General features: G+C 35.5%; 1 protein-coding gene across 1 annotated transcript in view; it reads left to right on the forward strand.

Annotated features, from left to right (window-relative positions):
- The window catches only part of mask (multiple ankyrin repeats single KH domain), an 823,307-nt gene that overhangs the window by 147,611 nt on the left and 648,267 nt on the right, over window positions 1–27,429 (forward strand). Inside the window, 1 exon segment of the mRNA XM_090396371.1 lies at window positions 24,789–24,931. Within this exon segment, the coding sequence (XP_090252497.1) occupies window positions 24,789–24,931 (143 nt within the window).

Genomic DNA, 27,429 nt, shown 5'->3' on the forward strand with positions numbered 1-27,429 from the left:
CCTGCAACTCCAAGTGGAAAAAACACATCTTAGAGATGAGTGACCAAGTTGATGCTTTTTGTAAAAAAAGAGTTAGGAATAAAAAGGTTACAGCAAAAAAAATTAGAAATGTATGAAAATGTGGATGAATTTATCAAAACCTACAAGGCAGAAGAGCAAAACGATCAAAGTTTTATTTGCAGCTATTGAAAATCATTTAACAATGTCGATGAAGAATTTTAGAAACTATTTTATAACTGATGACAACATAATGGCAATGTATGGTTTGTTAGAAACCCATTTCAAATTACCCCTGAACATTTCTCAGTTGAAGAAAAATAACAATTTATAGACTTCATATCAAGTGGCAAAATCAAAAGACAGTTTGCATCTAAATCGCTGTTTGAATTTTGGGCCGGTGTTGATGAATTTTCTTCACTAAAGTCAAAAGCTTTTCGTGCACTTTTGCCATTTCCAACAACTTATCTTTGTGAAAGCGGGTTTTCTGCAGTGGCTGCCTTAAAAACAAAATACAGATTTCAGTTAAATATAGAAAGAGAACTAATAGTGTCAATTTCCAATGTATCACCATCATATGAAAAGCTTTGCTCTGCAACAGAGGCCCAAGGAAACCATTAAATTTTTAGATTCATTGTTATTGTTGAGTTTTAATTAGTTGCTCAATATATTTTGCAATGTTGATATGTTCCCATAAGCATTAGTAGTTTATTCAGTACAGTGGATTTTATCATCATCAGCAAATTCCTGATATTTATACTCGAGGGGTGTACAGGACATGATAGTACTACATATAAAATTTACATCATTGCAAATTTCCTATCTACAATTTTCTTCCAAATCAGTCTATTACCTGTCAAGACTCCAACATTATCAGATCTTATATTTCTATCTTCTAAGGCACTTTTTACCGTATTAATCTGCCTATTTTTTCAGCAACTAAGCTGGATTCAGGCCAAATAGAGGCTGTCAGGATCAGATCTTCACTTTACGACAAATAGTCGAGAAAGCATGGGAATATAACAAAGATCTGTATTTAAGTTTTGTCGATTTGCAAAAGGCATATAACAAGGTGCCAAGAGAGAAGCTATTCAATACGCTGCAGTTATATGGTGTCAATGGGGGCCTTATATCAAGCAATACTTAGTCTTTATTTGAGTTGTAAGTCAGTAGTTAGAATTGAAGGAAGTACAGAAGATGGTTTAATGTTAAATCTGGTGTGAGACAAGGATGTACATTATCCCCTCTGTTATTCATTATCTATATGGATCACATTATGAAGGAAAGTGGTATTAAACATGATATCAAAATTGGAGATGTTAATGTCAGCTCTTTGCTTTATGCAGATGATGTTATACTTCTAAATAAATCCGCTACAAATCTGCAAGATTCTCTGACTAAATTGAATAGCTGTTGTAATAGATATGGTATGAAGGTCAGCAATAAAAAGACAAAGACAATGAAAATAGGCAGAATCATTGAAAATGTCAACTGTGTTGTGAATGGAGAACCTGTGGAACAAGTAAAACATTTCAGCTATTTAGGCACGATTTTTACTGAAGACGGTAAATTAAATATAGAAATAGACAACAGAATCGGCAAAGCTGGTATGGTGGGAAGTCAGTTGAATAAATTCATATGGAATAAGAGAGAAATTAGTCGGAACACTAAATTATCTTAAGTTTTAAAAGAGGTATACCATGAGTAGACATATCGATACAAAATTAATAACAGAAAAAAAACAGATCCGACTGCTTATGTCTATCCCCTTTATGGGAGATAGTACTTTACAAATCAGTCATCTTTCCTAACTTTTTATTGTATTGATTTTTTTATTTTTATTTTTTTATTATTTTTTTATTTTATTTATTTATTTTTTTTTTTTTTTCAAGGAAAGTTATTGACCTTTTTAGTTATCTTACACCAGCTACTTAGGTGGCGCTTTTTGAAATTGTCAGTTATTGTTTAATTTGAGCGTAACGTACTGAAGATGCCTGTGACACACAGGCGAAAATTATACTATTAAATAATCTTTGTACATGAGTTTTGTCCGTTATTAATTTTGTATCTACTAAATTAGCTGTATACAAGACAGTGTTCAAACCAGTTTTAACTTATGGATCTGATAGTTGGGTCAGAAGTAAAACACTTGATCAAAGACTGGAGACCACAGATATGAGAGTCCTGAGAAAGATTAAAGGCGTGAACAGATGGCATCAATGGCAATATCATATTAAAAACGAGGATATTAGGAAAGAACTTGACATTGTCAGCATCCAGGAATGTGTTAGCAGAGCTAATCTCAGGTGGTATGGTCACTTAAACAGAATGAGCGAGAAAAGATTAGCAAAACAAGTGTTCTCTGCCAGGTTGGCAGGAAAACGACCCAGAGGAAGACCAAGATATAGATGGATTGATACGGTACAAAGTGCCTTAGACGATAGAAATATAAGATGTGATAATGATAATATTGGAGTCTTGACAAGTAACAGACTGATTTGGAGGAAAATTGTAGATAGGAAATTAATAATGATGTAATTTTTTTCATGTAGTACTATCATATCCTGTACACCCCTTGAGGGTACATGTCAGGAATTTGATGATAATAATCCACCTATATCTTGGTCTTCCTTTGGCTCTTTTTCCAGCCAACCTGCCAGAGAACACTTGTTTGACTAATCTTTCCTTTCCTCGCCCATTCTGTTTAAGTGACTGTACCACCCGAGATTAACTCTGCTAACACTGGATGCTAACAATGTCAATTTCTTTCCTGATATTCACGTTTTGAATATGACATTGCCATTGATGCCATCTATTCACACTCCTAATCTTTCTCGGGACTCTCATATCTGCTGTCTCTAGTCTTTGGTCAAGTGTTTTACATCTAACCTAGCTCTTAGATGGAACAGTTAAAACTGGTTTGAAAACTGTCTTGTATAGAGCTAATTTAGTGTTTAGACTAATTTCTCTCTTATTCAATATAAATTTATTCATTTGACTTCCTACCCTGCCAGCTTTGTTGATCCTGTTGTCTATTTCCATATTTAATTTACCATCTTCACTAAAAAGTGTGCCTAAGTAGCTGAAACGTTTCACTTGTTCTATATGTTCCCCATTCACAATGCAGATGATATTTTCATTGTTTCTACCTATTTTCATTGTCTTTGTCTTGTTATTGCTGACCTTCATACCATATCTATTACAGCAATTATTCAATTTAGTCATGGAATCTTACAGACTTTTAGCAGATTTATTTAGAAGTATAACATCATCTGCATAAAGCAAAGAGCTGTTATTAACATCTCCAATTTTGATATCAGATTTAATACCACTTTCCTTCATAATGTGATTCATATTGATAATGAATAACAGAGCGGATAATGTACATCCTTGTCTCACACCAGATTTAATATTAAACCATCTTCTTGTACTTCCTTCAATTCTAACTGCTGACTTACAACTCAAATAAAGACTATGTATTGCTTGATGTAATGTCCCCACTGACACCTTACAACTGTAGCGTTTTGAATAGCTTCTCTGCTGGCACCTTCTCAGGTGCTTTTTGCAGATCGACAAAACTTAAATTCAGATCTTTGTTATATTCCAATGATTTCTCCACTATTTATCGTAAAGTGAAGATCTGATCCTGACAGCCTCTATTTGGCCTGAATCCTTTTTGTTCTTCACCAAGCTTCCCTTCTAATATCCTTCTCAACCGTTTCTCAAGTATACTGGTATAAATCTTACCAGGAACACTCACTAGAGAAATACTAATTTATGAGAGCTCTACTTTAATCATCTGGAATTAATCCCTCTGTCCAGGCCCTCTGAACTATGCAGTACAGCGACTTGACTATAAGAATTTTATACCTCCATATTTGAGCATTTCTGGTCACATATCATCTACTCCTCCTGACTTTCCACATTTCAAGCTTTCGATGGCTTTTTCTACTTCAAGTATGGATATGTATTCTTGACGGCATGCCTGGTCAGTGTTTTTTACCACTCTGCTGTCATCACTACTTGTTTCATTTAGCAATTTTTCAAAGTAATTACTCCATATTTGAAGGATATCTTTTTCTCCAGTTTTCTTTCACCTTTATCATCTCTAATCCTTTTACAGCACTCTTTTCTCCATTTCTGAGCTTCTTCAACAATCTCCAGAATATCTTGCTACCCTCTTGATATTTATTTTCTATGTTCTTACGAAAGTTCTTTCCATGACTTTTGTTTAGCTAGTTTTACACAGTGTTTAGCTTTCTTACATTTGTCTCCGTATTCTCTAAGAGCACAAGCTGATTTATTTGCCAGGAACTTTTGATATGCTTTCTTCTTTTCCTTCTTCACTGCCTGTTAAACGTCCTTTGTCCACCATGGAGTTCTGATTTTTCTATCTTTGGAGACAACCTCACCACATGGCTCTCTGGCTGAATGAATCAATGTTTTCTCCAGAGCTTCCCACTGAATCTCCAAGGTTTGATTTCTGTTCTCAAACTCTTTCATATTTTTTTTCTTGCATAATGTTTGTATATTTCAGTCTACAGTTCACATATGAGAGCTGCTCAACTTTTATTCACATTAAAACTTTCTTACATGTTTCTTGTTTTCAGTATAAAATTCAGTTGTATCCTGCTCAAGACTAAATGGTGATCAGTTCCCATTTCAAATCCTCTGTACACTCTAGGTGTCCTGCAGTAGAGAGAAAACATCACTATCAACAATAACATAGTGAATGAGACTTCTTATTCCTTGTGTCTTCTCTCCATGTGAATTTGTGCACATTTTGTATGTTGGAACATTGTGTTAGTAATAACGAGCCTATGTCCTGAGCAGAAATTCAATAGGTATTTGCCATTATTATTAGTTTTGCTGTTTTCTCCAAAGTTTTCCAAAATATTTTTGTATGTATGACAATCATTTCTTACTCTGCTATATATATATATATATATATATATATATATATATATATATATTTCCAACAAGGATCAACTTTTCATTTTTCATTGCGTCAGTAGCTTTCTCTAAAGCCTCAAAAACTTCCTCCACTTCTACCTTAGCAGAATCTTCTGTGGGACCATAGACACAAATAAGTCTCTTAAGGGTCAATCACACTAATATAATTACTCTGAAATAGATCCTTCAATGAGCCTTTTAAAAAATTAATATAGGCTACTAATATGGCTTCTTATTACTTTACTTTTAACTGATCCCACCTTACACTTGACCCTCTTTTGTTATTTCTTAATTCTGTCCCTATTTCCTGCTGCATATGAAGCAGGCCTTAAGATTACTGTTGTGTCTGATTTGCAGTTCGCCAAAATCCTCGTACTTGTTTGATTATGGACTGTTCCAGCATAATTGAATTAATATAGTCCGAGAATTTTAGGAGGGGTGGAACACAGGCAAAATTGCAACTAATGTACATCTACTCATGTGGCATGTCGTGGCGATTCTCTATCGATTTGTACACATGTTTGCAATTATTTTGAGACAGTGCATTGGCAAAAGATCAGGCAAAGTGATTAATCAAATAAAACAAGTTTATTGTTAATTAATAAGAGATTACAAGTAATACATTCATAACGAGGAAACTACTTCTTGATCAAACTATACTGAATCAGCTTAACATACGTTTTACAGTTATACACATAGCTTGCATAACTTTAGGATGTTCATCAAATTCACAATATAGAATTGGTCCTTCCATTCTTTGTACATAATCATAACATTTTACTCTTGTGTATCTATAGCTCTAAACTCAAATTCCTACCAACTCTTTTTTGTGAGCACAAATATTACTCATGCTAATACTAATCTTATACATCTAAGGGGAAAAAAAAATTAACAAAGCATGCCTACTCACAGTACCTTTTTTTTGCATTCACAGTCCAGTCACATGAACAATATTTCAGTCCAGATTTCTTGCCTCTGTTCCTCTACTTCAGGGTACAATAGTCTCTTGGGCGCTCCTTAGACAACTATGATGCTCTAGGTTGGGGTTGGAGACAATATCCTTTCTTCGAACTTCCTATGACAATGGCTGTTTCTACCCTCACTGGTTGGTCATTCAGTCTTTATCGGTGAGAACTCGCATCCATGCTGCAGGTCTTGTCCTGGAAACAGTCCAGTGATATCTGGGAGATATCCTGTTGACACAACCACTACGATTTTTCATAGGGTTGGTAGTGACTGCTGATCTCTCCATCACAACCTTTCGTATTCGCCTTCTCCTTGTTCTTCAGTGCATCGAAGCAGAAACCCCAAAGGTACGGCCTCGTCTCCTCACCGTTGGAATGTAATCCTCCAAGCAGGGTAAAGGACAAATGAAAAAAAAAAAGAAAGAGACTGTCCCATCTCACTCCCCTTAAATATCTTTTTAATCCTATTGTTTCAATACTGAAGTTTCCGTGATTGTCACTTTGTATGATGGCGTCACTTTGCCTCTCTCCCTTGGAATGTCTCAGATGTGGCTGCTTAATTTTGTTCACAAGACCTTGTGGACTTTTACTGTTGCTGAATCATCTTTCTAATCTTATTTAATTCTCACTCTTTAGTCTTTTCATACAACTTTCAACAGGAATTATTTTATGCACTTTACAAGAATATAAAGTATTATTTAATTATTATTCTAATTTTACATTTTTCATTATATATACATGCTTGAAACCCCTGTAAAACCAAGCCTGATAAGGTAACTAATTTAACTTATCATGCAACATTTTACAGTACCTGTGACATAACTATAAACAACAAATTACATGATAACCACAATAATTAACTTTAATGAAATGAAAGTACAGGTATTTCATACTGAAAATAACAGTACATAATCAGTGTGTAGAAACAAGCAAATGAAAGAAATGGGAATACATGGTACATATAGCAATCGGTTTACCAATTAAAAATTGTGCTACATGCTAGAAATTAATATATTAATAAATAATATTAAAACTATTTTTGATGTTTACATAGAATGGGAAAATCCTAAACTTTTGGGGGAGAGAGACAATCGTTCCGATTCAGGTTTAGCCGATGTAAAATGGCTTCACGACTTTCTTTTAAAAGGCATTCATATTTAAAACTGCTTCTGTGGAGAAGACAAGCTTCATCCCACTAGATACTGTGTTTATTGTCATACTATTTTGTGCCAGACCAGACTTGAGGTTTCATGTATTCCATATAGAATAAAGGCCTTCACCTTCCATTCCAGCTAACTCTAACTCTTAACCATTATTTAAGCTTTTGTACTCAAAAAGCTGAAGTGTTGTAAGACAAGAGTGCCACCTGTTGGTGGATGGATATTGACAAATAGTTGACCTCCTCTCTCACATTCACTCAAAATCAAGGATATCTTCTGTTTCAAAATCAAGGATAGATTTTCTTCTATTTATAGGTTTTCTTTATTTTATTTTATTATACAGTTTATTTTACCTTAACCATAATACAATAAGACATACATTAAACATTCTCTCTAACTATTTTAAACTAAAAATCGTAACCTTACAATATAGATCTGCAATTCACAATGCATGAATAACTTGCTTTACAAACTCTAGGCAATTACTGGCTGTCACAATCAATATCATTGACTAACACGCTTCTCATTAATTATACCAGCTAACTTTCAGCTTCAATTACTTCTTATTGTGACTTAAACAACTATTTTTAACAAAGCTATGTTCAACGGACATACAATTCTTGTTCACAATCTCAGCATTAACATATTAAAATCTACTGACAAATTTGTAGAAACAAATACAGTCCTACCAGTCTGGATGACTTTTGGTGGTTCTGTTGACTGTTTTCCTCGGTCCTATATCCTAGCCTTTGCTGAATGGCTTTTAGTGGTCATCCTGGTGTAGTCCTTGTCCAGGATTTGTAGCGTAGCTCACCAATGGTTATTGGATCTACTGTTGATGCCGCATATCTGGTCACTACTGGAAATACATCTCCGTAGAAATGACCTTCTCCTGGGCTTTCTACTTACGCAAGACGATCAAACTCCTAGAACAGCCTCCAACCTCAACTTCCGAACAGCACCTGAACAGCCCCTTTTATATGATTCAGAAGCTCCTTGTTTTTAGTGTTGGAGACCCCTGAATCTTCCATAAATAACTTATGTCACTGTTGTTTTGACCTTCAGAGTTGGCGGCAACAATATCTATATCTGAATGACCTTCACTACTTTTGTTTACTTTTAAGTCGTCAACATAATCCGGTCTAATATCCTTAACTTAGAATTAATTTTAACGTTCTGTTACATCAAACCAACTTATTGCACAACTTTAACCTTTACAATATTTCTTTTTTATAATTTATGAACAATTTCTCTATCATTCTTTTTGTTAGCTAGTTTTACAAGTTTACAATAAGCACTTCTCCTTTAAAATACAGTAATTTACAATCTTGTTCTTTCACATGATTTGTAACCTTAGTAAAAGTCTATGTCAGAAAATATTCATACAAATTTTCACCACGTTGAATTTTACAAGTCTTTTGTGGAGTACTACTATCATAATATCCTGTATACCACTTGAGGGTCATATCAGGAATTTGATGATGAAGGAATTCTTGGTTTCATCCTTTATCCAAGCGTAAGCAAATAATGTTTGCACGTGAAGTCACTTCACAACTGGGCTACCTATATATAGAGGCTAATGACGTCACATCAGTTGCCTTAGTATTCCATACTGCAATGCAGATATCCTTATGGGGAAGGGTCACTATCCATACCACTTTCAACCTTTATTGAGGTGAAAAAGTAAAGGTTGCGCATCATAGGCCTAGAGTAGTTCGTATAGGGGTGCAAGAGAGCCTTGATAGTATTAGAAGAAAGAAAACAGATAGATAGCATGAGAGATAGAGAAAAGTCCTCAGCTCTTTTATATCATCATATAGCCAAAGGCTATCAGTTTTTCTTTTTCACCAGTCTCATATAGATGAACAACCAAAAGACCAATTTGAAACTAAAGCACAGAGATATCTGATACCCAGGTGGTTAGTGCCATATGGGTTAACTGCCTTGAGTTGGCCTTCTCTGCCTGGGATTGCTCTCCAGTCATCCCTGCAATTGATTATAAGACCACATTGAATTAAGAGCATGAAACTATTTAAAAAAACCTCTCATAGCAAGAACAGACAGAATTTTATTTCTCCCTGGTAAATATTGCATAATGTAGGTGGTCTACACCATCTAATGATACATTTGATATCGTCTAGAATGCTTCTTTCTAAATACAAAAATTGTCTGACTGAACAATAAAATTTCCACAAGACAACATTATAAAGCATTTGGATGTCATATTGCTGGTTTTCAAATCCATGTTTCTTTCTAACCTTCCATAAATGGTATTTTAATTCATTAATTATAAAAATCAAAATTCTCTTTTAAATTGCTGACAGGTGGTGGGTATTGTAAAAAAATAACCTGTTCTGTTGTAAGTAGTGAATCTGTTCCAAATATGCAGGGCAAGAGGACAGCTGTAGAATGCATGTTCTCCTGTTTCCAATTGGTAACAGATGTCACAGATTGGATCTCCAATGTTGAAATACTTCCATTTGATGCTGTTGACTGGAAGGCAGCCATATGCAATTCTCCAAGCAAGATCCCTCCTGTTAGGGTACCCTTGGAACTTCATCAAGTTATGAAACAAAATGTTGTTGTCCATACCTAACTTTGGAACTTCACGACAAAAGAGATTAAAGATTTCTTTATACCAAATTTTACTTTTTTTAATGGAAAGAATGTCAATTCCAGAATTAAGCCCAAACTGTTGTAGTATTCAGGAACAATCTCAGCTTTTGTCCTGTATAATCATTAACTCCAAGCAGGGGAAGATGAAAACCCAAGTAATACTGGAGAAGGTTTGCACATGTGTGATCAGTCTGCAATATTTTATGGATTTTAGAAGCTGTATTGTTTAAATAGCATAATTTTAATACTGGAAGTCCAAATCCTCCATGCTTCTTTGATAGTTGGAAAAATTCCATTTTAACTTCTTATTGGCTGAACCAAAAAAATTGCAGAGGTTTACTATATAATTTCTTTTCTTCAGCTTCTGTGATGTCTGTAATATTTATTATGTACAACTGAGCAGGAAAGATTATGGTTTTCAGTACTATAGCTTTAGAAGAAAAGGAGAGGGGCCCTATTTTCCAGTCTTCTAACATTTCAAAGTTCTTGTATATAAGTTCTTGGACTGGTAATATTGGATAAGTGGAGAAGGGAATTCCAAGTATAATGAGGGGTTCTCTCTTATGGGTTAGTCTAAAAGAAATGCCTCTAAGATCTCGCTTTCCATAAACTTTTAATTTTGTGAATTGTCTATTGAAGAATGCATATGAAGGGTTATCTGCTAAGTTCTGCTGTATTCTTATCTTAAAATTTCTTTCTTCTACTTGCTTCTGCTTTATCAGTTCTATCTCTATGTTAACGTTTCTAATGATGTTGCTCCATTGTATACCATTGCGTTGGTTTGTTACGAACCAGCTTCTCTCATTATACAGGTCTTTCAACTTTTGAGGAAAGCCCGTTCCTTTCCCCATTCCATCATATTCTGCTTTACTGCTTCTTTGAATTTTAACCACATATCTCAGTTCCAGGTAACATTATTCCAATTTGAACAGAGGGTCTGGAATTTAAATAATAAATTACACAATAACCACAGTAATTAACTTTAATGAAATAAAGGTACAAATATTTCGTACCGAAATTAGCAGTGCATCATCAGTGTAAACAAACAGTTCAAAGGAATGGAATACAAAGTACATAACATTTGGTGTTATGTATTCCATTCCTTTGAACTGTTGTGTCCCATTTTACGAATTTTATTCTATCTAGTAATTTCCTCTTATCTATGTTCTACTATTATCTATGCTCGAGATATCACCAAAATTTTTTACTAATACTTAAGTTAATTCTCCCCTTAGTATCCCTAATATTTGTATTATGCTGCGCCTTTTGGGACATTTAGTTTAAGATATTATATACAAAAACAAGGAGAAATAACTAAAATATGTCTGAACGTGAAACTATGTTGCAGTCGTGACACTTAATCTCCTTTCTTAACACATTAATATCGCGCGTGATTAGGTTCGTATTTTTCAAGTGGTGCATTGGATAGCAATTTCAGACAACTCTTTTATCATTGAACAAAAGGTTTATTAAATTCCTTAACATGGTACAATTCAAATTTTAGTTATTACTCAATTCAATGCTATACTAAATATTTACAAACTGAGATTAGCTTATCATAAGTATTTAAGCTATGATCCTATAATGGGTATTACGATCATGCCGCCATACACATTCAAAACACATAACTTCATATGACATGGACATATAAGATTAATTCACACTAATTAATTATCCAAACTTAAGTAGCTTAACTAAACCATTTACTGCAGTAACACATAACTATGACATTTAACTTTCCTATACATTACAATAAACATGCAATATTCTCAGGACACATAATTACTTATATAATATTAACACTAGCCAGCTTACTTTCATTATATTCTGTCAGATTCTAAAGTCCTAGTATTGTTTTCTTGGTCACTTCAACAGTTTGGTATTAGAATAATGATAACTAATACAAACGAATCTTAGTTAACACGAGATATAATTTACAGTACCTTTCTTTCCTGAGTTTTCCATATGGGCCCTCTATCTTTTTCTGATTGAAGTATCCTGGTATAATCTCTCCGATAATCTGCTTCTCCTATGTTCCTTTTTGAATTGAACTATGCTTATGCGGTCTTAACCTTTCGTAATTCAGGACACACTTTGAATCATCTATATAATGGCTGTACAACTCGCGTCGTGGATATCGATAGCTTTGCAGCTTTCCCTTTCTCGTGGTTGTCACTGAAGTTGAAACACAAAGAATATGCTTTCTTTTCCTCGACTATATGGCATTCTTCGCTTCTTACATAGGAAATACGGAACCGAAATTCCGCTCACTTTTGTTTCCGTGTTGCGACGATGGAAATATAACTCCAATCTTGCCACTCAGGAAAACACCATGAAACCCATACGAAGGAGCTCGCGAAGAACTCTCCTGGAACAGAACCAAAACCAAAGGCCAAAAGTCTTTAAAAAAAAAAAAAAAAAGCCCTGGGGAGGGGGGGTTTCTTAACCCTTTCATATCCTCTCGCCTAATGGCACCTTCTCTAACTTCTTTTCTCCACCCCCTCCTTGACTTGACTTTACCGACCAATTAGGGTGGCGTTTTTCTGCCAAACATCCTTTGATCGGCGAGCCCATAATGAAGTCTCAATCCGGGAATTGGCCCTAAGCGATTTTCTGTTGTTTTTCATGTGCTAGCCTCTAACTTAATCCCCTTTCCAAAATTTCTCTATGAATTCACTTAATATTTAATTCTCTAGCCTCTCACATACCATCTCTTATGACTAATCCTTTTCTGTTTATTTAGTTAAATTTTCTCTTTTATATCATATTACAACATTAATATATTCTTTCTTTTTGTTAGTTAGTTCAACCAAACGCCTTTATATTTATTGGATGCAAGGATATTTCTTTTTCTTTTAAATAATTCATCTTTTAGCTTTAATGCAGAGTTTTTAATTTATTTGCTCTTCATGTTACACCATGATAACTGAGAATTTTACATTCTTAAGATATCAGGGTGTAACAAAGGTCCCCCCTTTAAATAAAAAAATTCTTTAAGAGAAATTTTTCTTACGAAGTGTTTTCCACTCCTTCTCCTCTCATCCCCACAGGAACTTGCTGCTCGTTAAAAAAAAAAAAAAAAAAACCTTGTGAAGTGTATGCACCGAGCTCTGCTACGTGCTTTATCCTGACTGTATCCCTCTCCTTTTGATTTCCTTCTCATACCTAACGCCTTTGTTGAGATTTTTCTGTCAGATGTCCATTTATCAGAGGCATGCATCCTTAAAGGATAAACTCCTTTCCTGTGGTCTACTTTATCATTTTGTCGGGGCCTAAGGTTGTATCGGGTGTTTTCTAGTATTCTGTCTTCACTCTGATACCTATAGACCCCATTTTCCGTTTTTGTCAGCATTTGCTTGTTTGCTATGCCTTCCCCCATGCATTGCTCAAACTGATTGAACCTGGAGAACTGCGGATCTGAGCCTGGCAATTCCCTCTATTTCTACATACACTCTCCATTGAATCTCCTATGCATACCAACCTTTTTGACCTCGTCTTATAAAGTTTTAATCTATCAGAATGTACTACCCAAGATTTCCCTTGTTCCTTTTCCTCTTTTATTTTAAATGTCACTGGGAAAATTTTTCTTGAATTTCATATGGTCCGGCCGCGCTCCTTCCAAACTTCCCCCCTTTTTTATTAACGGAATTCTGTTCTAACAGGACCAGATCGCCGGGTTTCAGATCCTTGTATCTCCTCAATTTGTTGGCATAATTTCTTGCCTTTTGTGAGCAAGCTTCACTGGATTCGTACACCATCTCATACACAATTCTGTTATCAGCGATCAGGCTATTGAGATAATCATCAATATCTGGAAATCCCGAAATCACATGGGAATTCTCTGAAATCAGCAGGGAATGTTGTCTCAAAACCATAGAGGATAACTGCGGGGGCTTCTCTGATGGCGGTATGTAGGGCGGTTCTGCACGCGAATAACGTGTGAGGCAGAAAGGTATCCCAATTCGAGATCTGGAGGTCGGATGTCTTTGACAAGGTAAGCTTTAAAGTCCTGTTCAATCTTTCCACCATTCCATTGCCTTGAGGATGATAAGGAGTAGTGAACAATTTCTTTACTCTTAACAACTTACACAATTGTAACATAACTTCAGCTATGAAGTTGGAACCTTTGTCAGAGAGAAGTGTCTGGGGTGTCCCATATCTAGAAATAATCAGCTTGAAAAATTTATAAGCTACTGTTTGGACAGATTGATTCTTAATTGCTACAGCCTCTGGATATCGTGAGAACATGTCTATGATCACCAAAATGTACCTATTTCCTTTCTTGGTGATAGGTAGAGGGGGCCCATGATATCCATGGCTACAGCCTGAAAGGGACGCATGGGGTTAGGGAAAGACTGGAGAGGAGCCTTACCTACAATGCTGGACTTCTGTTGATACAAATGACTGGAAGTCGCATAAGATTCTACATCTCCCTTCATCCCCTTCCATATATAACGATCACGAACTCTGTTCCACGTTCTATGTATTCCTTGATGACCTGCTAGAGATTAGAGTCCTAAGGGGATCCTAACCCTTTTATACTCTCTCTCCTAACGGCACCTTCTCTAACTTCTTTTCTCTGCCCCCCCCCCCCCCTCCTTGACTTGACTTTACCGACCAATTAGGGTGGCGTTTTTCTGCCAAACATCCTTTGATCGGCGAGCCTATAACGAAGTCTCAATCCGGGAATTGACCTTAAGCGATTTTCTGTTGTTTTTCTTGTGCTAGCCTCTAACTTAATCCCCTTTCCAAAATTTCTCTATGAATTCACTTAATATTTAATTCTCTAGCCTCTCACATACCATCTCTTATGACTAATCCTTTTCTGCTTATTTAGTTAAATTTTCTCTTTTATATCATATTACAACATTAATATATTCTTTCTTTTTGTTAGTTAGTTCAACCAAACGCCTTTATATTTATTGGATGCAAGGATATTTCTTTTTCTTTTAAATAATTCATCTTTTAGCTTTAATGCAGAGTTTTTAATTTATTTGCTCTTCATGTTACACCATGATAACTGAGAATTTTACATTCTTAAGATATCAGGGTGTAACAAAGGTCCCCCCTTTAAATAAAAAAATTCTTTAAGAGAAATTTTTCTTACGAAGTGTTTTCCACTCCTTCTCCTCTCATCCCCACAGGAACTTGCTGCTCGTTAAAAAAAAAAAAAAAAAACACCTTGTGAAGTGTATGCACCGAGATCTGCTACGTGCTTTATCCTGACTGTATCCCTCTCCTTTTGATTTCCTTCTCATACCTAACGCCTTTGTTGAGATTTTTCTGTCAGATGTCCATTTATCAGAGGCATGCATCCTTAAAGGATAAACTCCTTTCCTGTGGTCTACTTTATCATTTTGTCGGGGCCTAAGGTTGTATCGGGTGTTTTCTAGTATTCTGTCTTCACTCTGATACCTATAGACCCCATTTTCCGTTTTTGTCAGCATTTGCTTGTTTGCTATGCCTTCCCCCATGCATTGCTCAAACTGATTGAACCTGGAGAACTGCGGATCTGAGCCTGGCAATTCCCTCTCTCCATGATAATCAGTACTCTTCTCTCTTCCTGAGGGGGCATTCACATCGCGGTTTCCTCCTTGACGAGGACTGTTATCCCTTCTTGTAGTCACTCTATTTCTACATACACTCTCCATTGAATCTCCTATGCATACCAACCTTTTTGACCTCGTCTTATAAAGTTTTAATCTATCAGAATGTACTACCCAAGATTTCCCTTGTTCCTTTTCCTCTTTTATTTTAAATGTCACTGGGAAAATTTTTCTTGAATTTCATATGGTCCGGCCGCGCTCCTTCCAAACTTCCCCCCTTTTTTATTAACGGAATTCTGTTCTAACAGGACCAGATCGCCGGGTTTCAGATCCTTGTATCTCCTCAATTTGTTGGCATAATTTCTTGCCTTTTGTGAGCAAGCTTCACTGGATTCGTACACCATCTCATACACAATTCTATTATCAGCGATCAGGCTATTGAGATAATCATCAATATCTGGAAATCCCGAAATCACATGGGAATTCTCTGAAATCAGCAGGGAATGTTGTCTCAAAACCATAGAGGATAACTGCGGGGGCTTCTCTGATGGCGGTATGTAGGGCGGTTCTGCACGCGAATAACGTGTGAGGCAGAAAGGTATCCCAATTCGAGATCTGGAGGTCGGATATCTTTGACAAGGTAAGCTTTAAAGTCCTGTTCAATCTTTCCACCATTCCATTGCCTTGAGGATGATAAGGAGTAGTGAACAATTTCTTTACTCTTAACAACTTACACAATTGTAACATAACTTCAGCTATGAAGTTGGAACCTTTGTCAGAGAGAAGTGTCTGGGGTGTCCCATATCTAGAAATAATCAGCTTGAAAAATTTATAAGCTACTGTTTGGACAGATTGATTCTTAATTGCTACAGCCTCTGGATATCGTGAGAACATGTCTATGATCACCAAAATGTACCTATTTCCTTTCTTGGTGATAGGTAGAGGGGGCCCATGATATCCATGGCTACAGCCTGAAAGGGACGCATGGGGTTAGGGAAAGACTGGAGAGGAGCCTTACCTACAATGCTGGACTTCTGTTGATACAAATGACTGGAAGTCGCATAAGATTCTACATCTCCCTTCATCCCCTTCCATATATAACGATCACGAACTCTGTTCCACGTTCTATGTATTCCTTGATGACCTGCTAGAGATTAGAGTCCTAAGGGGATCCTAACCCTTTTATACTCTCTCTCCTAACGGCACCTTCTCTAACTTCTTTTCTCTGCCCCCCCCTCCTTGACTTGACTTTACCGACCAATTAGGGTGGCGTTTTTCTGCCAAACATCCTTTGATCGGCGAGCCTATAACGAAGTCTCAATCCGGGAATTGACCTTAAGCGATTTTCTGTTGTTTTTCTTGTGCTAGCCTCTAACTTAATCCCCTTTCCAAAATTTCTCTATGAATTCACTTAATATTTAATTCTCTAGCCTCTCACATACCATCTCTTATGACTAATCCTTTTCTGCTTATTTAGTTAAATTTTCTCTTTTATATCATATTACAACATTAATATATTCTTTCTTTTTGTTAGTTAGTTCAACCAAACGCCTTTATATTTATTGGATGCAAGGATATTTCTTTTTCTTTTAAATAATTCATCTTTTAGCTTTAATGCAGGGTTTTTAATTTATTTGCTCTTCATGTTACACCATGATAACTGAGAATTTTACATTCTTAAGATATCAGGGTGTAACAGAACTGCTTGTTCTACACTGATGATGTACTGTTAATTTCATTACGAAATATTTGTACCTTTATTTCATTAATTACTGTGGTTATCTTGTAATTTATTATTTATAGTTATGCCACAGGTACCTTTAAAGATAGGTCTGAAATTTAGTTGAAAAGATCAATGGAAAATTTGGTGGAAGTCTCCATGGTCCAGAACTGATCTCTACTTTTTCCATGCAGTGGAACTTAAGTAGAACTGGATTATGATCTGACATGTGAATGTCAAGATGTTTTATTTGAATTATCCTTTTTATAAGGGAAGAAGAGATATAAATTCAATCAATACGAGTACCAATACCTTGATTTATGTATGTATATGCCTGGAGATTAGGATTGCGAATCGTTCATAAGTCTGCTAGTTGAGCATTGTCGAGACATGTTTTTAACTGTGCATATCCCACTTTTCCACTCCTGGGGTATCCTCCAATTTTGTCTAATGTGGGGTTTCCAGTCTCCAGCTGCTTATGATGTAGTGGCCATCATATAAATATGGCTCCAATTCCTGGAAGAATTTTCGTCAACTATTCCATTGGATGGAGCATAAACATTTATAAATCTTATTACACATCCACAGTATTTCCAATCTATCGTCAAGATTCTCCCTTCTGCATCCCTTTGGATAGTACCGAATGACCCAAGGAGGGGGCACAAGAACTCCTACTCCAGCCCTATTAAATCTTCTAAAGCTCCAATAAGAAAGAAGTGGATATCTATCTGTTAAACTTTTTATATCTGCAGAAGTATGTTCCTTAAAGAAACTAAAACCTGATATTATGGCGTAGCATAAGTTTCAGTATAGTTTCTTGTTTAATTTGCCTGTGGAATCCTCGTATGTGTAATGAGGCAATGTAGAAAGGAGATGCTATGATTAATGAAGTGTCACTGGTAAGTCTTTAACTTCTAAGTTTTGGATGAACCTGATGAGGTCTTCATTCTGTGAAGGATCAATTGTGTAGCCTGCTTCTTCTAAACTGTTTTCCAGTCTTTTACAGTTGCTTTCCATTATTTCAGTTTCATTCCTACCGTTCTAGATTTGGAAGCTGGTTATTTTCTTTTCATATAGGTGATAACTGTACTGAAAAAACGTTGAATCAGTTAACTTTATTATATTTTCTTTAATTGTATCTCTTACTTTCCCTTAATTAGCATGAGTTGGTTCTTCATAATTCGTAAATTCTTCTGAGCCTGAACAGTTTTCATTTGATGATCCACAGCCTTCTCCATCTTTACATTTTTTATTACTTTTTCTTTTAGATGTAGTTTTTTTTTTTTTATCTTTAATTTTTTTTTTATTAATTCATCTTTCCTTTTTGATGATCTTGTCTGCATATTAAGTTCTTTGAGTTGTCTTACTTGCTTTTCTGGGCCTGGCTCCCACTGAAGAGATCTCAATAAAGGTCGAAACTAGTCTGGGTAGTGGCCCTTCCCTTAATGCATAATGTTAGACATATCTGCAAGGAGATGTGTTTTGCATTATGGGAGATACTGAGATAGAAGTGAATAGTAGCGTGCTCCACCTTTGCAAGGAGTCAACCTGGTGTTGCGCTACCTTATCCCAGTCCTGAAGATACTTTCAGGCGCAAACTTTGTTTGCTCACACTTGGATAAAAGGATTAAACTAAATTTATTATGTTTCTTCTCCAGTTTCTCCTTGTAGAACAGTTGCATTTTTTGCATTTTGTTTTGTACCTGTTCGGTTGTTATATTAGGTTCATTATTGGTAATTTCAACTGTTGTTCCAGTATTTGACTAGAAAAGTTGCTCCTGCAGATCTGGAATTTTGGGGCTAATTTCTAGCTGATTTTGTCGCGCGGTTTTTGCGAATTTACCAAGTGTAGTTTGTTTAAAAGTGCCATCTTTACTAGACTGAAGATCTGGGAATTCTTCATTATGGCCTCTCTAATATATATGGTGTTCTAATTGGCTCTTCTGGTGCTTCCGCTCTTTCCGCGAAAGTTCTAAGGACAGGTGTTAGTGCGGTGTTCAGAACTTTCGCATTTCTGACAGGGTTTGAGGCACTTATTAGCGATATGTCTGATCTCCATGCAGTTGAACCATTTGGATTTGGAGCAGTTACCATCCAAGTGATCTTATGAACCACAATGCAGGCATTGCTGTTGTACTCCAGGATAGTTTACCATAACTCGGGTTGTACTGATGTTGACAAAATTTGGTATGGGCGGCTTCATATACATTGTGATGACATCACCAGCAAACCAATTTGGATCTTCACCTGATAAACCCTTTCATATATTACTAATCTTGCCCCATTTAGAAAATGTCTGTATAAGAATTTCATTACTGTTTTCTATATATTTCATCAGAAATCTTTTGATTTTTACTGTTTTTATTTGGCTCCCGACCATTACAGGAATAACTGTGCTGCCTTCAAAAGTAAAACCTTGTAATAGTTTGTCCTTGTTTCCACATCTTTTACTGCAATTAAATATTTCCCTTCACTGTAAGGGGTGAAAGAATAAATCTTGTTTGTGCCGGCTACCCCTCTTAAGACAGTTACCCATCTTGCTTCTTCACACCCGAGAATTTCAATTCCTAGATTTCGCACCCTTGGAGGAATTGATACCTGGGAAAAAGACTATAACCTCTGCGTTTGATTGTAAGAAAAAAAACCTTTCAGTCATAAGACTGAGAATTAAATAATCCCGTGATACAGAAATAATTCAAATTCTTTATTTGAGCTAAAATGGCAGCCGTGATACCACTTAAAGTAATCTCGTAATGCAGATATTAACTGCATACCAGCAATCTTAATATTTATTTATTTATTAAAAAAAAAAAAAAAAAAAAAAAAAAAAAAAAAAAAACAGTGCTAGTGGGGACGAAACCACCACTAGCACCAGTGAAATAAAATCAAAGTGAAAAAAAAAAAAACGAAAGAAAACCAAAGTACTTATCCTGCTGAAAACCGAGATCTCGTCAGTGTTAGCCAGACTCAGAAGTGGTGTGAAGGTTAAAGTAATGCAGTAGTCATATTTCCATATACAAGTAGTCAAAAGGTGTCACACCTTATTAGTGAAAACTCTGGATTAGAGAGAGATGTTGAAAGTTTTTCAGTTGATTATATTATAAATTAAAGCTGCGAAGAAATTATATTCTAGAGAGAGATGTTGAAAGTTTTTCAGTTGATTATATTATAAATTAAAGCTGCGAAGAAATTATATTCTTGGTTTAATCCTTTACCCAAGTGTAAGCAAGCAAAGTCACTTCTGGGTCTGGCTCCCATTGATGAGACCTCAATAAAAGTCTGAACCAGTCTGGGTAGTGGCCGCCCCTTCCTCTATGGGTGTTTAGGATGACAATATTCCAGGATATAACAGAACTAGCTTCAGTTGTTGTTATATCTACTTCGTTACTGAAAGTTTTCAATGGTGCTGGCATTTATCGATGATTTTAACACAATTAGCTTGTTTTTCCGTAAGTTAGGCAGATAATCAGATAAATAGTTTTTGTAATTTGTTTCATAGTGGCATTTCAAGTTACTGGCTTTGTATTGATTGAGTGATACGTTGCAGATAAGGCACAAAGATTTACCTCATTTAATGGTGAATACAAAATCTTCTGCTGTCTCTTGGTTAAAATTTCTGTTTTCATCTTCATACCTTTACTACTTACAATTTGATGACACCATCTTCCTTCACAAAATATTCAGACACTTCTAAAAAAATTAAAGTGAAAAGAAACAATAAGCTTCAACATGTGCAATGCAACCAAATCACAGTGCCATATATACGCTTAATGTTAGAGGTTACAATTTTCAGTGAAGTGACACAGTAGTGAGAAAGGATTAAAAATATTATTTAATTCTTCCAGTATTTTGTCTCAGTCACTGAGACATCTTCAGGTGGCACAATATGAGATTTGTACCACACATACAAAGGCAACACAAAACTAAGTGAGCTATGTGGACAAAAGACCTAATTAACTAACTAAAAGAGTCCTAACTAGGTGGGGCATACTCTATGGGCAACTGTTAGTAGCCTAGGATGGAAACTGGGATGTTGAAGTAATAGTGTTTCCCATATTTTGGGAAGTTTAATGCAACTATATTTATTTAAGACCACTCCACCTACAGACCTTTAGATTACAATCCCCAAATATCAGATAAAAAAAAAAAATTATAAAGTCTGCTCAAAATCCTTTTGGTATGCTTTCTTCTTTTCAGGGCTGCTTCTTTAACTTCCTGTATCCATGATGGGGGCTGTTATTTTTATGCAGCAAACAAGAATTCCCAAAGTTAACAAGAATAAGATATTTGGTAACCACCAGGCAAGGATCGAGGTGATAAATTATTCTTTTGTGGATGATAGAAAAAGAGAATGGTTTTCAAGATGGTTTGAAGGTAGTACATATATTAAACTTAGTCGGGCATGAAAACTTGTTCATCCAATTGCAGTGTGGTTGTTGAAGAATACTTATTAATAATATTCTGGATGGCCCAATGAAATCAGACTGTTTTTACCCATCTGAAATGTTGTTTTTTAGTTAAGTATAGTTTCTGGGAAATTCTGATGCAACTTGCAGCCTTGACATAGCCCTACAGTCATTCCCACAAAGTTCCGACGATGGTCAGACGATGACTGAAACGGTCCACACCCTGTAAACCCTTGCCCCAGTTTCCACATAAGGATACCCTTCCCCTTCGTTTTCCCCCCCTCTCCCCACAACAAAATAATATATATATATATATATATATATATATATATATATATTATTAATAGTAACCTGGGTTTCCAAACTTATTTCCCCTGTCTCAAGCACATCCCCATGTTCTCCCCCCCCGTTTACATACAACCTTTCAGCAAGAGCTTGGATTTAGAAGGCATCTTTAAACCAAAAACAAGGTATGTACAAATTTTTCCACATTTTTTATTCTGCCATAATTGCTTTCTATACTCGCCCATAATGCCCTAAAATATATATATATACCCCCTTTTTGAGTTATGTTAGCCAATGTATTAAATATAAGGGACACTCCTAAACAAAAACAGGCTAAAATAGCCATTAATTATATTAATGTTGTTTTTTAGTTTTTCCATGTAATCTTGTCTTTCAGCATTATAAAATTTGGAATGACTAAAAAGTGAACTTCTGTTTTCTTTTATGGACCTAAAAATATACATGGTATAACTGCATCCATTTTTCTACAAATGAAGGGTACCAGTCAGTTTTGATAGGGGTGTGCATGCGAACACACACAGTTATTTCTTATAGATGGTGTAATGCAGTTGAATGTTGTCTATAGACCATAGTGCATGAAGTCAGGGGTGAATTCTCCATGCTTGCTGTGCAAGCTCATTAATTGAGCAAGTAGTAATATTTATTTGTTAATAAATGCATGCATTTATAAGCATTCCATTTAGGCTTTTATTTTTGTAGACAGAATACGTCTTAAGCTTGCGCGGAAATAATTGAGCTTTGCGTTGTGTATCGAAGGCTGATGCTTGCTTATCTAGTCAAAGCTACCTTGGCTTGCTCAGTTGTAGGAGCTTCCAGGTCCTCGCTGCAGCTCTGTGATGTCATGCACGTGCATAGCCTTCCGCTCCCTTCATGTCGTGTTAAACACAGGCCATACACAAAAGTAGCTCTAGCCAGTGAGCTTCAGCCTGCCTTTACAAGTGCATGTTGCTTGGGAAGATTAAGTTACAACCAACTTTTTATGACGATGTTATTGACCAGTTCATAAAGAACCGTAGGGTAGAATTTGTATTCAAGTAGCTAAATTGAAAAAGATAGAATATCATTTGTAAAATAAATGTTGTATTTGTATGATTAAATGTACATAAATTTCTAAATATATAGTTTTAAATGGTCAGTAATTCATTATTCCACTAATCAGACTTCAGTCACACCTCTCACTCCCTGAATGATAACAAGAGCAAGCGTGAATTTCAAGACCAGCATTCGCCCCTGCATGAAGTTGATATTTTTAGAATTGATATTGGTTCATGTGTGCAAAGGAGTGAATAACTTGTGGTCAAGAAATGTTATGATTTATTATAACTCTCCACCATTATCAGAGTGTTTCTTTTCTTATGTTTCCTTCTTTTTAAAGGTAGTAGTTCTTGCTGAATTAATTGTTGAGTACCTTAAGAATGACTGAAATTTTTATTTTAAAGAAACATTTTTTATTAACGTTTGACCATTTATAAATCTAAGGTTGATGAGTTTTTTTTTTTAAGCAAAAGCATTATAGGGAGAAAATATACAAAAAGTTGAGTAGCATGCTCATGAGCAAGACAAAGCATAGGCAATAAGGAGGGTTTAGTATGGTAAGGAAGGCTTAATCAGATTATTAGAGAAAATTAGCTAAACAGGGCCAAAGTAAATCTGAGTTTTTTTGTTTTTTTTCACCACATTGTGGCAAGTAAGAACAAGAGTGATTATGGAAGGGTAACTTTATACTCAGTGCTTATGGTAGGAAAATGATAGAAGCAGAAGAAATAGTTGAGCTACTCAGTGATCACTTTGCAAGGGTATTTCATCTAGATGGAAAACTTGCACTTGCTGATTCAAGAATTGAGATAGATGAACTGGAGTTCCTCTAATGAAGTTGTTTAATCTAAGTGTTTGTTCTGGAAATGTTCCAAGGTAGTGAATAAATGGTAAAATAATTCCCATTACATAAAGGTGGCTCTAAGACAGATGTAGCAAACTACAGACCATTTAGTTGTGGTCTGTAGTTTGGTTAAAGCTAATCTGCAGAAAAAATATATTTCCTTAAAGTTGCTTTAAGGAAATATAGCAAACTTAGAAAAAAATTCGGAAATGGGTAGATAGGAATGTGATACTCTATGGGGAGCAGCAGAGCTTTGGGAAAAGTAGGTCCTGCCTTAGAAATTTATTCACATTTTATAATAGTCACAGCAGAATTGGATAAAGAAAATGGCTACATCATGATACTGCTGGGCATTGCATCAAGGCAATGAAATCAAGTGAAATCAAGGCCAATGAGGGTGACTAATGTATTGTCTTTTGAGGTTATATTCCTTGTGCACAGAAAATACTTGCAAACACACAAGGCACTCTGGTTTGTTGTCATTATTGTTTGTAAACATAAATTCATTTTCCCATTTCTCCTGAAATGACCTGTTTTATATTAGGGTTACTACTTTTTAATTTACTAACAACTGATATTAGTGATATAGGGAAAGATTTAAGGTAGATATTCAGTTGTTTGCAGTTGCTGCAAAATTGAGGAGGGCAGTAGTTGATAAAGGTAATGTAGATATCCTTGCTGAATGATTTGAATAAATTGTCACTGTGGGCAAAAGACAATGGTTGTCAATTTGATGTTGTAACATAATGCACATTGGGATGAAAAGAGCACATACTTTGTCATATTAATGATACTTGATTACAGGAAATTGATGAGACAAGTGATTTGAAGATGATGATGATGATGATTTTAAATTCAGAAAGTTGGCAAGATACACCATAGTGGGAGGAACAAACAGTCATGATGTCCACCTTAATAAGATGTAGGACCTCATCCTTTCGCAGCAGTCCTAAGTGGCATATTTTGTGTAATCAAGAGAATATATTATTAAAAAATTTGAATGGATTAGCAGATGTGGTTGTGAATACTCAAACGAATGAATTTAAGATAGGTATGATAGGTATTGTGTGAATAGTGGTTAGTATCAGGCTACCAGGATGAGTCGTTTAATGCATCATGGGAACTAGAAGTATCACATGGGTGGATAAAGTAGATCTAAAGGATGCTTGCACATAGAATTGTGAAGTAATTGACTGTAAATGTTGTTTAATAATCTAAAATGTTGTTTCTGTTTTCATAGGTCATTTAGAAATGGTTCGATTTTTATTGGAAGCTGGAGCTGATCAGGAACACAAAACAGATGAAATGCATACAGCATTAATGGAGGCCTCCATGGATGGACATGTGGAAGTGGCTCGTTTGCTTCTTGATTCAGGGGCTCAGGTACAGTATATATGCATAGCAATTTTCCTATTAGCATTTTTTACTAATATCAACCTTTGTCAGTTTATCTTCATTATGTATTGGACTTTATCAAAATTTTTATTTTTATATTTTCTGGTAAAAAGAATAGTGATCTCTAAGCTCATTCCAGTGCTAAGTTTGCTATATTAAATTCAGGGACATAGCCTCACCTTCTCTCAAGAGTTTCTCTATGAAATACATACTCTCAAAATTATGTTTTTGTTCTTGTTGTTGTGTGTGTATGAGAGAGAGAGAGAGAATGTAGCTAACAACAGCTCTTGTTGGCTATCTTGGGAAATGGATTTTCCTTCTCACCACTTAAAATGGGAATCCATAAACTCTTGGGGTCCAGAATCACTACATATATTAAAATACTGTTGGAATTTAACTGGTTTTCAAAGGTATTTGTGAAATAATGATGAATTATGTATATACTTGGACAAAAGAATATATTGAATAAAACTTGTTAGATATTTTTACCTGAAACTAACTGATCATCTTCACTTCAAAGCCATTGCAAACGAGCTAGAAATCTAACAATGGATTTTTTAAAAAAATGTTATGGTCTTTGTGATGGCATTATGAGGTATATTGAGTGATGTTAAAATGATATATAGATAATGTGTGGGAGGGGAGAGATTAGAGTATCCCAGATTTTTGTCAAATACAGATTTAAATTAGGGAGATGTAGTAAATCTTTGGCATTCTTCACTCTTGATTTAAAATGTTCATTTTAGCAAAATTAGGAGACTACTACTACTGTGTTTTGTCAGCATGTAGGTCACTGTGTAACTAAAAGAAATGAATTTGAAGTGGTCTCAGTAGAGGAGGTAGGTCATGACATGAAGATTCTGTGAACAGCATCAATCCCATATCACATGGAGGGTGACTTCACTGATTTGTTATTAGTGATAGGTGGTTTTGTAATATTTTTCTCCACAGAGCACTCAGTTTGTCCAGAGTAGAAGAGATGGCAATCTGAAGACATTTGATACATACCTGAAAGGGAAACAAGAGACAGTTTATCCTTAGATGAAGGCAGCCAGGAGGAGTTTGATGGGGTAGGGGTGAGGGATAAAAATGCAGGCTGTACACACTTGAAGATTTTTTTGAAACTGTTAAGAGATATCTGAAAGTGATACAGAATTGGACCTCTGCATTACTGGTTCTGGGTTGTTGAAAGCATGCTTATTGGAGTCAAAAATGTGTTGTATTTTCCATTGGGAGAATAGTTTTTTTTCCCTAAACATATAGGCATCATAAAAGCTTCACTAAATGAATTCATTGAAATGTTTATAATACCTATTTTTTATTAGGTATTATAAAACTCAAATTTATATTATAAAACTCAATTAACTCAACATCTAGAAGAAGAACTGAAGGTGGGAACTATCAATATAAGGAGTATTAAAGGAAAGGAAATTGAGCTTGCAGAACAATTGAAAAAGGACCACGAGGACATAATTGGCATTACTGAGACAAAGAAGACAAAAACAGGTGAGATTTTACTAAATAAGTGTAGAATGTTATATTCAGGCAACAGTGATCAAGGAAATGATGTAACAATATCATTCAACACCAAACATGAAGACGTTAAGGATTAAGTGGAAGAATTTTTTCAGTCTTAAGAACAGTCAGCTGACATAAAGAATATGGAAAAAGTTGTGGTCCTTCTTTGAGTTCTGAACAGCAGAGTTGGAAATGGATCACACCAGGCACATAGGAATATTTTGGGAAAATTTGGAGAAAAGAGCAAAGCTAATAATAATGGTAAATACCTGCTTGATTCTGTTCAGAACATGGACTAGTCATTACTAACACCATGTTGTAGCATAAACATTTGTACAAGTTCATGTGGAGAGAAAACACAAGAAATAAGCTCCAACGAGCAGGTGCTATAGAAAGAATATGAATTAGCCAACGTTTATAAAAAAAATGGCTACAACAAAAATACAGGATCTTCCACAATGATACCATTAAAAGCAAAAAAGATGACAAGAATGCCATAGCCATACCAGACCTTAGCAGGTTATCAGAAAAAATAGATAGAACACTGCATAAACACAACATTAAGGCAACCTTCAAACCTCCTGCAAAATTAAAAAGTATGTTCAGATCATCCAAAGGTCTCCTTCCCTTCCTTGTCCACCCAGATGTTTACAAAATTCCTTGCACCTGTAACCTACTCTACATAGAGGAACTAAGTGCACCATCCCAATAAGAAAAGATGAACATAAATGGCATATTAAATTCCTTCATTGTGGTAAAACAGGCCTGTCAGACCATGAACTTCAAACATGTCACAGAATCAACTGGAAAGGCACCAAGTCCTATACTGCACCACAACTTGGTTTGAAAGAAAGTTTGAGGACACTTGTGAGATGCTGAAACACCATCCAAATCTAAACAAAAATGATGGATTAGTAATTCCAAGAATCTGGAGGACCAGTCTGCAATCTACATAACATCCAGAACAT

This window comes from Typopeltis vanoorti, chromosome 8, assembly GCF_054136105.1.
Source record: "Typopeltis vanoorti isolate ZY-2024b chromosome 8, IOZ_Tvanoo_1.0, whole genome shotgun sequence".
Lineage (NCBI taxonomy): Eukaryota > Metazoa > Arthropoda > Arachnida > Uropygi > Thelyphonidae > Typopeltis > Typopeltis vanoorti.